Source organism: Eucalyptus grandis, chromosome 8, assembly GCF_016545825.1.
Source record: "Eucalyptus grandis isolate ANBG69807.140 chromosome 8, ASM1654582v1, whole genome shotgun sequence".
NCBI classification, from domain to species: Eukaryota; Viridiplantae; Streptophyta; class Magnoliopsida; order Myrtales; family Myrtaceae; genus Eucalyptus; species Eucalyptus grandis.
This window is the reverse complement of record NC_052619.1, coordinates 22,518,132-22,530,820: the sequence shown is the minus strand read 5'-3', so window position 1 is coordinate 22,530,820 and position 12,689 is coordinate 22,518,132. Positions and strand designations below refer to the sequence as shown.

Below are 12,689 nucleotides of genomic sequence, written 5' to 3'. Positions count from 1 at the left end.
CATGCAATTCATCCTAAAGGGTTAAAATTAATTTATCCTAAGTCATTTTTTGTATTTTTTCGTGAAAATTCGGAATTAGGAAAAATGTGAAAATTATTTAACTAGATTAAGATTCTATTTAATTTGCATTAGGAATTAGGTTAAGCCAAATCCTAATTTAAACTAAAATATTATTTTAACCCAAATAATCATAAAATGCAATTTATCTAATATCTAAACTTATAATAAATTAAGAAAACTATTATCTAGAATTAAACTAAGTACAATTTTACCCTAATATGTAGTAACATACAAAACATGCCATATATCTACATGACATATGCATGATTATTTTTTGTTGTGTTTTTGTTTTATTAATTTCGAAAAAAAATTCAAATAATTAAACATGCAATTTAAGCTAATGAAACAAAAATCTAACATCCTAAATTCATTTTTTTTTTCAAAATTGATGATAAATAAAATGTCTAGTCTAAATATGCAAATGACCCTAAAGCACGCAATATTCTAACTCAAACATATTTCAAGATAATTAAAACAATTAAGATAAAACAAATCATCTAAAATCATCGAAAATATCACACATTATTCATATCGTAGGGTAATATTCCGCTAGTAAAATCGATAAATTGATCTTAAAACTTAAAAATCAAAATATCAATTTTATTCCCACTTGATTAATTACTTCATCTAAAGCCTTATAGATGAAATAAAAAACCTAAGCGCGATTGCGAATCAGGTGATATGTTGGAATTTCCAATCATATATTAAAAACCAATTATACTAAAAAAACAAGATGAAGTAAAATAAAATAAAAGAAAAAGAAAAAAACTACCTAATGTGTTTTTTTTTTTTTTGTTTCTTTTCTTTTTTCCAAGCAAAGATGATGGTTGCTCCGGTGAGGGGATTAGCCGGCAACGGACTCCGGCTAGAGCAGCAAGGGTAGCTACCGGCGAGGGACTCCGGCGAAGCAGGGCGACGGCGAGGGGCGTCGCGGGGGAGGCTGCGGCGTCAGAGCAGAGGAGGGTCGCGGGCGACGGGCGCTGGTGCAGACGCGGGTGAGGTTTGCAGCGACGGTGCGGGCTCCGGTGGCGTCGGGTCACGGCAGGGACAGCAGCGCGGCGGCGGCTGAGCGTTGGGCGGAGGCGAGCAGAGGGGCTTCGTCGCGGCGTCTGGGCTCCGGTGCAGATGCGGATGAGGCGAGCAGCAGCGGCGTGGGCGGGGGCCTGGTTGTCGGGCACCGGGCGGAGGCGAACGGCGGCGGTGCGGGCTCCAGTGGCGTTGGGTCGCGGGCAGCACAGCGAGATCGGCGGGCGCCGTCGCGGGCGGAACAGGGGGCGACGGCTCGACACGGGCTCACGGGTGGAGGCTCGGAGCGGCAGTCTGGTGTCGAGCTTTCGGCACGAGCTGAGGTGCGACCGTGGAGGTGGGCTGAGCGGTGGCCGGCGCAGAGGACAGCAGACGGTTGCTGCGGGCGTCGAGCGGCAGTGGACACCGGCTGAGGAGTCTTCACGAAGAAGATGAACAGTGCATCATCTTTTTCCTTTTTCTTTTTTTTTTACTGCTGCAGCACATCCCCTCACACGAGCTCTCTCTGCTGCTATGCCCTTTCTGCAGATGTAGCTTTTCACCTAAAAAAAGAAAAGAATTTTCCCTTCCTTTCTTTTGTATTTTTTTTTAGAACTCTCTCACGCACGAATTTTTTTTTCTGCTCAACGGATTCGCTCTTCATTTTTTCGAAAAATCCGCCCTCGTTACGAAAAATGAAGCTCTCTTTTTATATTAATTCCGAACGGCTACTTTGTATGGCATTTTCGAGTTTTCATCTTCTGTTGCATTAAATCAAGGATGCAAATCGAAGCATGATTTCGCAATTAGCTCAATTTTACTCCGGTTTATTCCATTTTGTGAAAATTCTTGCCTCTTATTCACTTGATTTTTAAATTACTTCTGCATTTAACAAAATCTGAATATCCATCAAAATTTCAATTTTCTATACATAATCAATCAAATCAATTTCCCCCATTTTTTTTTTCATTTTTTTCATTTTATTTGTTCCAATGCCATTTTTATTTTCTTTATTTTCCTAGATTTGCTAAAATTAGGTGTCAACAATCATCCATGTCATTTTTTTTTTCAAAATTGGCCAGAAGAACTCCATTAATAAATTATTAAAATGTTTATGTCTAAATTGGCCAAATTTAAAGATTCAGGATTAAATATCCCGAGTTACACCTCTTACGAATTAAGTGTGAAGTGGTGAGTGAAAACCGATAAAAAAGAAATTATCAAATTAAGTTAGTTTGGTTGCAAATTTTGGATAATGAGGCCTTCCCACGAGATCACTCCAATCCATCGGCGGATATCACGGTAAATTGGAAATAAGAACATCACAAGTGTCATAATTTTTGTACAACACTCACTTAAATGTCATAATTTTTTCTTTTGACCACCTAGCTGTCATAATATCTAAAAAGACATTTACTTGAGTATCATAACTTTCAATCAATTACTTGAATATTAAAAATTTCTAAAAATGTTCGTTCAAGTGCCGGAAATCCGACGTCACATAACATTAATGATAAACATTTTTAGAAAGTTATGACATTTAAGTGATCGATTAAAAAATTATATGGCACTCAAGTGACTTCATATATAAGTTTGGAACTCAAGTGATCTAAAAAAAAAAAAAAAAATTATAGTACTCAAGTGAGTACTGTACGAAAGTTATGATACTTGTAGTGTCTTTTTTTTTTTTTTTTTTTTTTTTGGTGTTTTGTTTCTATTCTATCTTTAACACAAAACGGCAATCTTCGCCTGTTCAAACTCTAGTACGTGAATTTAACCAGTGGGATTCGCCCTAGTGGCCACCCTTCCAACATGGAAGGGGGAGGTGAGGGGTTCAAATCCCCACCTTCTCAGGGGGATGGGGTGGGGACGCGTAAGTTTCAGGAGTGGGTTTCGACTCCCACGCCCTGCAAGAGGCAGAGCAAAAGTCTGAGAGTGAGTGTATTCTAGGAATAGAGTAGGACTGACAAAAAAAAAAAAAACTCTAGTACTTAAATGGAAATGGAGGTTACAGAAGAAACCATAAAACATGCGCAAAAAGGAAGGGGAATAATATGAATGGAAACGGAGGCTACAGAGAAATTTCGCTGTTATTATGGACGGCTACGTGCTTAAAAGCGAAATCTCCATTAACAAACGAAGACGACAGCACATGCGTAGGTTACAGAAGAATTTCGCTGTCTATTGAGCCCTCGAACAGCTATCAACCCCACTTTAAACCTTTGATACCATTTGAGAGAATGAAATTGAAAACTATTGAAGGTTAAACCAAGATTTTGCTTGTCAATTTTCAGAAAAATTATCCAAAAAATCATAAACTTATTATATGGCGACCAGTTCAGTCTTAAACTTTTTAAAATTTCAATCTAATCATAAACTTTTTTACAACTTGTTAATAAAATCCTAAACATTTAACTATGCTAATTCAGTCTTAAACTTTTTAATCATTTGCCAAATAAGTTTTAAATCTTTTAGCGAATTACCAATTTAATCATTTTGATCAATTTTGGCTAGGCATTGCTGACATGGTAGCCTAGTCAGCGCCAACCATTCTACTTGGTGCAATTGATATTGACATGAATAATATTTAAATTTTTAAAAAATTCCAAAAGTTTCTATTATTATTTATTTCTTTTTCTTTTCTTTTATTTTTCCCCTTACAAAGGGCCAGTAGGGCAGTCAGCCACTAGCTGACAGCTAATGGAAGGGCCTACAACCCTGCCGGCTCTTCAGTGAGGGTCACAACCCTTGCTAGGTCTAGTAATTTGTTAAAGAATTTAGAACTAAATTGACATAATTAAAATATTTAAGACTAAATTGGCAAAATAAAAAAGTTTAGGAAACCACACCAAACATCGATACATATTCTAAGTGGGCGGCAATCAATTATTGGCTATTATATCAATTGTTAGGAGCGCAAGCGGAAACCTATACATTTGTTTGGAAAGATCGCCAAAAAATAATCAAATGTCAAACCTCTCAACATATGCATCTGAATTTACATTATCTCAAAAGTTTAAATCAATAAGTTATGAGCCTATTAAAAAATATCTCTCAAATATGAGAATTTATTAACAAAACTCACACGTACATTTCAACAATTTTAACAAATAATGGATATAACTGACCAAAAAAAAAAACAAATAATGGATATTTATCACACAATTTCGAGAATTTTCCTGGCGTCCCTCACAAAATTAAGTACAATAACTGTTTCCGCACTAAGCCAAATTCATGAGTGTCTCCAACATCGCGTGTTTCGGTCCTTTTCACAGAAAATAAAGAAAAAGATGAAAACGGACAAAAACTGATTCGTTATAGACCATGATTACATGTAATTAGCAGTACGTATGCAGGGCCAAGTATCCTTAAATAGGCCCGATTTGACGCTTACCACCAGCACCTTTCTGACCAGGAGGTTCACCACATTTCCATTTAAATACCATAGAATTAATTGAGTTCATAGTCATTTTCAATCCGTGGATATTAAATTGGAATTGAGGGTCAGAAAGAGGTAACTTGATCCTGAAATGAAGACATTATCGTAAAAATAAACGGAAAGAATCACACACACAAAATGCAGAATCCATCTTCTTCAACCACCAAGAGCCATAGCGCTCAGGTGATGCAGCTTGAGTTCACACTCCTTTGACACTCTTGCCAGTGAATTGTAAGAGGAACCACCTTGCATTAGCACTTGCTTGGCACTTGCTTGTAGCTCCTTAACTTTACCTCTCATCTCATTGCCCTTCAACTCCATGACCCTTCTCACCATTCCCGCTATCTCCTCCCTCTCAATCACGGCGGCGTTCGGCTGTGTCTTTGGCCGGACCGCCACCCCGAGCTCTTCCGCTAACATCGCCGAGTTCATCTGTTGCTCAGTGTAGAGCGGCCACGCCACCATTGGCACCCCGTTGACCATACTCTCCAGGGTCGAATTCCAACCGCAGTGCGAGCAGAACCCACCAATCGATTTATGCGCCAAGATCTCGGTCTGCGGCGCCCACATGGGGACCACCATGCCCCTCTTCCCGATGGTGGGTGGCGAGGCGCTTGCCGAGCTCCACCACAGGAATGAGGTGGCCCATGCCAGGGCTGGCGAGGAGGACTGCATGAGGGTTTGGGTTTTGCATGGCTGAATACTTGAGAGAGGGCTATAAGCAGTACTTGATATGGGCCTCGCTGTGATAAATTTGCATGAGTTCGATTGAACGATATTTATAGGCAGAATGAAGCATCTATTTCAGATTTTCATTCGTTTATTCTTTTGTATATTAATCGCGCCACACAAGCGTTTATGTGTATACATGAAAACTAGTGTCAAACAAGGTGGTCAACTAACGAACACCTGCTTGGCAGTTTCTGAGGCCAAATTCCATCACATGGTCGACTCGATACTTTTTGTATAATAAACTCTTCGTCTAATCATCGTTGAAGTGGGGTCGATAGCGGTTCGAGGCCTCCATAAACAGCGGAACTTCTCTGTAACCTTCGGACGCATGTACTGTCGCGTTCGTTTGGTAATGGAGATTTCTTCCGTCGGCGCATGACGGTCCAAATGACAGCGAAATTTCTCGGTAACCTCCATTTCCAATGGTCCTTTTCCTATTTGCGCTTGTTTTCTGGTCGGTTTTCGTGCATACGTTTCAATTTTTCTTTTTTTCTTTTTTTGGTGAAGCATCTGTGAGAATTTGAACAGATGAGAGGTGTAACAGTACAAAAACAAAGTAATAAGGTTTCCTTTGTTTTGTTGAAAATTAATGATTTGAAAAATATTTTTCTTAAAAAAATAGATTGTATCGATTGAAATAATTAATCAATGAGAAATGTTTTCATTACCGACTACAATTTATGTCTCAATATTTTCATTGACGATGAAAATATTTTTTGTTGATTTATTTTTTTATGTAATACAAGTAATTAATTTTTTAAAAATAGTTTCTAAATCATTCATTTTCTGTGAAATAAATAAAGCCTAAGATGACAACGATGATGATAGACTTGGACCCTTGGAACCCAAAAGACAAATTCATGTGCGCACAGACCATAGAGGGTTGTTGAGCAAAATTAAAAGACTTTACCAAACAACAGCTTGTATCAATTGACACCTATGTGGCACAAATGATGTTGACATGGACGATCTTTGCAAATTAATCAATCATTACCCATTACCCTTCTAAGTTTTGAGTCGCTGATTTGGTAGTATAACTATTAGCTATGGCTGTGATGCTTTTGTCGTGATTGTTTTGGAGAACATCGTCTTCATAAAGCCGCTTCCACGTTTGAGACTTCACAACTGGACAGCTATTATTGAATAAAGCATCTCCTCCCTTATTTGCGTGCAAGGTGGAAACGATGTGCGAATATAGAAAATTGGTTGCGAGTGCGCCATGTTCGCATTTTGCTAGAAAATGGTTAGATTACGATTGTGAACGTTTAGTTTGTCAGGTGATTGAATTAAAATAGGGCACTTGATTGCAAAGTTGTAACTATAGTCTAATGAATATCAACAGGCGTTACTTGTTTGATGAAACGTATTATTGTATAGAGAATACTATCAACTAATCTAAACATTAAAAAAAAAAGACAGTTTAATATTTATTGACCGTAACAACTAACTAGAAGTACCGTTAGAGGCACATTGCACGACGTGACTTTTGGAGCTACCTAAATTTCCGAACACGTACATAATTTCCCAAGTCACTAATGACGTTGAAAAGTACATGTGCAGCTTGATCAAACCTAGGATTTCAAGATTCCCACGCCGTGATCAATGGAGTAGCTGTCTGGGCAACGAAGATTTCAAACATATAATCCGAGGAGGTCGCCGTGTTCAATGCAGACACACTGGTATTCTCTTGGGCATCAAGAGCAATTTACCACCTGTTCAAACTCTCTTACTCATGACTGACAGACGATAATCTAACAAATAATTTAATTAATAGGAAACGATAACGCACTAGAATAAAACAGAAATATGATAAGTTGAAATGGAGAGTCGATGCTCTAACATGGAGGATTAAGGGGAAATTTCTTAATTTGTATGCCAAAACCTTTAATTTCAACGGAACCCAATCGTGGATGTTAGGTTACTTTTTGGTCTAAAACAACTCATATATTAAACTCTCGGTTTTGAGGTTACACTTAATATAAGGTTGGAATACAAAAGATCATGCAGAAAAAGGGGGAGGATAAACGACCCAATTAGGAGGAAGAAGAGAAGGCCCATGGGCCTTCGCGGATGTTAGGTTAGTTAGGGTATGATAATTCGGACTTTCCTATCTATGTGGAGGTTTTTTACTTTTTATATTTGTCTTTCATCATTTAAGAGTTGACTAGGACAAAAAATAAAAGATAATATTTTAAACGATGAGAGACAAATATATTTGTCTATCTAGGTGTGGTTTGTCCATGCTTGCATCGATTTAAAATGCTTTGTGCAAATTTGAGATTATTCAAGACTTATCAACCAATATAGCAAAATAGACGCGGGTCATGTTGGATTGGAATGTACCCGACACACAATGCCCCCACCCTAGCTTTGACATCATTAGCTGCAACCTTAATACTGTTTGCTCTAGCTAGGGCTCACGTGTGCTCCCAAGACTTTGAAATGTGTGATGCTAATGTGAGATCACACAAGACTTATCAATGATAGGATTGATTGGTTCCCGATTCCCAAATTCCGAGACCCGGAACTAGACCGACCAGTCCTAGAACCAGGAACCGGACCTATCGATCGGTCCGGTTCGGTTCGGTCCGATGGAACCGGTAAATTTATTGTTTTGGACAAAAAATAAAATGAAAAATGAGAAAAATTTGTAGGAATTAGGGGTTTTTTTTAAAGAAATTTAAAAATATATATTATATATATAATTAACCGATCCGATTCAATCAGTCCGGTGCCCATCTTGAAATCAGGAATTGGACCAATCGGCCACTGGTTCCGAAAGTAGGAACTGAGAGCCGGACCGCCCTCTTTGGGAACTGCCCAAAACCGGCTGGTCCGGTCCGGTTTGAGCGGTTCCCGATTCGGACGGCTCCCAATGCACACCCCTAATCAATAGGTACGATAACCTAAGCGCGAGCGTGTGTTTGCTCAAGACTTATGGTTGTCCTGGCTAGTTAGACCTGATCATAGGCTCGGAAACTCATAGGTCTATTCAGGCCTAACCTGAGCAATAATGACCCAAGACAATTTGTAGTGGGTTTGTTCAAGAATTTAGTGCAAAAGTCCAGCCAAGTCCCGAGATTGTATATATAAATTTTGTGATGGCCAAATTTGGAAAAGAGGTTAGGTCAACATTAAGTCCGATAAGATGTGGGCCCAGCCCAATAAAACTGGTTGCTGGCTGACCCTCACTGACCAAATGGCAAGGGCTTTAGCCGTCACTTAGACCTAGGCAAGAGTCGACCCCCTTGTAGGCGAGTTTATCGAGGGTGCAGAGGCCCTTCCCTATGGCCAATGAAGGTCAGCCGGCAACCTCAACCATACCATGCGAGGGTTGCTAGCCTAGGGTTAGGGGCCAAAAAAAAAAAAAAAAAAGAGAGAGAAAGGAAATAATGATAATGATATTATTAGATTAAAAATTATTAAAATATATTTAAAAATTATTCACGTTAACGTTAGTTGAGCCACATAAGATGGCCAGTATCTATGTCAGTAATTTTTCAATCAAAATTTGATTGAATTGACTTTATTAGCAAAATATGAAAAGATTTACCAAAGTTTCAAGATCTTTTGGACAATTTTTATAATGTCCTTACTACTGCGGTTTTGAAGTTTCAAATTGTACTCAAGCTGAGACATGGGCATGGGGATACGGACTACCTTTTTTAATTATTTCATAGATTTCTTTTTTTGGTCGGCAATTATTTCATAGATTCCGAGCTGAGCAACTCATTAAATTGCTCCCTCGGAAATGATGGGCAAGCCCTAAGGATCCGGGCAAGGTTGCCGTGCCTTTGCCGGGCCTCCCCAACCTTAAACTAAGGGAGGTATTGGGGTGTTACCCACCCAAGAAAAATATGAGGTAACCGAACGGGTGAAAGGCCTTACGAGCTGAGCAGCTAGTTAAACTGCTCCCTCCGAAATGACGGGCAAGCCCTAAGGGGAGCTTGCAGCTGATCCAAGCAGGGTTGCCATGCCTTCACCGAGCCTCCCCGACCTTAAACTAAGGGAGGTATTGGGGTGTTACCCACCCAAGAAAAATATATGGGGTAACCGAACAGGTGAAAGGTGGACTTGGGCATGTCCTTAAAAGGCTCACGAAGGAAACAGGCAGGAAGATCCCATGCCATCCTCCTATTCCCTCTCTGTCGGAAAGACAATAATAGATAGGAAATTAGAGGGTCACAATGGTGAAGGTAGACACCATGTCAGAACTTCGGTTCTGGCTACTACAGAATAGATAGGTATAGTAGCCTCCCGCACCTGAAGTGAGTGAGGGTGAGTTAAATGCCCACAACTGGGTTGATATGCCTTACGGACTACCTTTTTTAATTATTTTATAGATTTCTTTTTTTGGTCGGTAATTATTTCATAGATTCGTCGGGCAAAACGTCAGGACCCTTCGCAGGTACGGGTGGCCGCAGCGACAATATGCGAGGCGCAACAATTAGGCATAGTAATTGCAAAGAACCCGCTTCTCCGTATTTTCCATTTCTCTTTTCGACCTTCCGCCCCTTCTTCGTGAGATACTCACCGCCTTTTATACTAATTGTTTACGTCTCCATGTATGGTCAGAAACTCTGCTCCTCGATTCCCGAGATTTGAAATTCCTTCCTTGTGCATACTTATTTCCTTTCGGATTTCATTCAGTGGAATATTGTGATCAATTCTCGGCCTTCTCTTTATTTGCTTGCTCAAATTGCTCCTCTTGGCATGGCCGAAATTGCTGAATCGATTCGTTTCTTTCCTTCTTTCGCAATCTTTTCCTTTTCTGCTTTACTTATATCGCCGTGAACGTGTCCAGATTCACTCATTATCATTTATGATTTCACGGGCAGCATTATCTCCTTATTCCTTCCCTTAATTTCCTCTCCCCTCAATCTTTCCAATCGGCTTTTCTTTGTTGTATTGCCTTGCGCATGAACGTCCAGTATTCAGCCGAGCGAGTGTCAGTTCTTTCCATAGTGCTTGACAAGTCTGATTGATTCCTCTCTCACTATCTTCACGATTTCATTACAGCGGCGCAGACCTTCCATGAACGCTTTGATTTCTTTCCTTTATTTTGTCCATCTTCACTGATTTGTCTCTTAATTGCTACATTTACTTTTCCTTTCAGCCCTGAATCTCACTGATTGCGATTGCTTATTCAGAATTTGCTCTTTTCTTCTCGGCTGAGAATATCTCCCCCCTTTCTTGTCCACATATGTAATCTGGTTCGATTAGGGAAGGAAATTTCTTTTTGACATCGATGAATACGACCAACTTTTCTTCACGAAGTTCGTGCACTAATGAGATTTTCAACCCTTCATTGCATAGCCACGTCGGTTTACGAAATGCAAATACTCTGAGATATTAATATTTTTGTTTAGGATTTGAACTCGATCCCTAATTTTTCATGTGATGAATGACTAAGAAAAATCAAAATTTGTGTGTCAACAACAAAAAAAAATTAAATAATAAATAATTATAAATTATTATGAAACTCACTTTTTCAAAAATTTATATTTCACAATAAGGTGTTATTCTCATAATAGTGCAAAGACTATTATACTAACAAAACCCTTTAATATAATACTCGCCCATCCCTATATATTCCACTTGCACGAACCCAACCATTCATGCAACACAAACGCAAATCCAAACCCAAAATCCTCTATCTTGCTTCGTCCTAGAAAAGCTAGCCATGCAAACCCTAAAGCCTCATGCAGCTCTCCTCGCCAGCCCCGGCATAGGCCACCTCATCCCCGTCGTGGAGCTCGGGAAGCGCCTCGCTGCCCACCACGGCCTCAACGTCACTGTCTTCGTGGTGGCATCCGACTCGTCGATCAAGGAATCGCCCATTTTCAGTTCGGCATCGGCTCTGAACCGCCTGGAGCTCGTCTTACTCCCCGGTGGACGTCTCTGGGCTCATCAACTCAACCACCTCGGCCGTGACCCAGCTAGCGAGGATAATGCGTGCGGCCTTGCCTTCTTTGAGGGCCGCAATCTCCGCCATGAGGGCACGTCCGTCGGTTATCATAGTCGATATCTTTGGCACTAAAGCTCTCGCTGTAGCTGAGGAGTACGACATGCTCAAGTACGTGTTCGTTACTACGACGGCGCGGTTTCTCGCGGCCTTCATTCACTTGGCCAACATAGACAGGAAGACAGAACAGGAGCATCGTATTTTGAAAAAGCCTCTGCAAATTCCGGGTCTTGAACCGGTGCGGTTCGAGGACACCTTGAACCTGTTCCTGGACAACATCGATCAGTGTCTCTATGCAGAGTATACCCGCATTGGGAGTTTAATCCCGACGGCCGATGGAATCCTGGTCAACACGTGGCAAGATCTGGAGCCTTCAGCATTACATGCGCTGGGAGATGAGAAGTTCTTGGGCCGGGTCGCTAGGGCGCCGGTTTACCCGGTCGGTCCATTGGTTAGGCCGGTTGAACCGGATTCGAAGAGTAAGGTGATGAACTGGTTGAACATGCAACCGGTCGAATCGATCATTTACGTTTCTTTTGGGAGCGGTGGGACGCTATCCACGGAGCAAACCGCCGAGCTAGCGTGGGGGCTTGAGCTGAGCCAGCAGAGATTCCTTTGGGCGGCGCGCCCGCCCGTGGACGACGACGCGTCCGGGAATTTCTTAAGCGTGTCCAACAGCCAGGACGGGATGCCGAATTATCTCCCCGACGGGTTCCACACCCGAACCCACGATAGGGGATGGTGGCGCCCATGTGGGCCCCACAGGCCGAGATCCTGGCCCACAAGTCCGTGGGAGGGTTCGTGTCGCACTGTGGCTGGAACTCAACGTTAGAGAGTATAGTGAACGGAGTGCCCATGGTGGCGTGGCCGCTCTATGCGGAGCAGAGAATGAATGCCGCCATGCTGGTGGAGCAGCTTGGCACAGCGGTCCGGTCGAGGATGAGGTCGGCCCACGGGACGATCGGAAGGGAGGAGATAGCGGACATGGTTAGAAGCATCATGAGCTTGGAAGGGAATGGAATGAGGACTAAGGCCAAGGAACTGCAGCGTGCTGCAGCAGAAGCCATACGCAAGGGTGGTTCTTCTCACAATTCACTGACCCAAGTGGCCAAGGAATGTGAAATTAAGCTGCAAAGCCAGGCTCTTGGTGATTAGAAATTGCATAGATTCAACTTCCTTTCTTGTTTACCTGATACTTTTTGTGATGGGCTTTGCGTGATGGCCTTCGCTAGTATGATGGTATTTGGATTGTTGTAAGAATAACAAATACAATAATACATCTATAATTTTTGTGATGGGCTTTGCATGATGGGCTTTGCGTGATGGCCTTTGCTTGTGTGATGGCCTTTGAATTACCGTGGAAATAACAGCTTATTATTAACCACAAATACTTGAAAAAGTGGATCCCATAATAACAATTTCTGGGCTATTGTTAAAATAACAATATGTTGTGAGTAATAAATTATTGAAGGAATGAATCCCACAACG

General features: G+C 41.1%; 1 protein-coding gene and 1 non-coding gene across 2 annotated transcripts; one reads left to right on the top strand and one right to left on the bottom strand.

Moving 5' to 3' along the window:
* Window positions 1–4,660: 4,660 nt before the first annotated feature.
* LOC104429814 (UDP-glycosyltransferase 72E1-like) lies at window positions 4,661–5,179 on the bottom strand. Its single transcript, XM_010042621.2, has one exon. It carries the CDS (start codon window positions 5,177–5,179, stop codon window positions 4,661–4,663), a length of 519 nt encoding a protein of 172 aa, XP_010040923.2.
* Window positions 5,180–10,919: 5,740 nt separating this feature from the next.
* Window positions 10,920–12,356, top strand: LOC104429815. Its single transcript, XR_005545642.1, has one exon. It is a non-coding gene; the product is annotated as a UDP-glycosyltransferase 72E1 (transcript).
* Window positions 12,357–12,689: the final 333 nt, after the last annotated feature.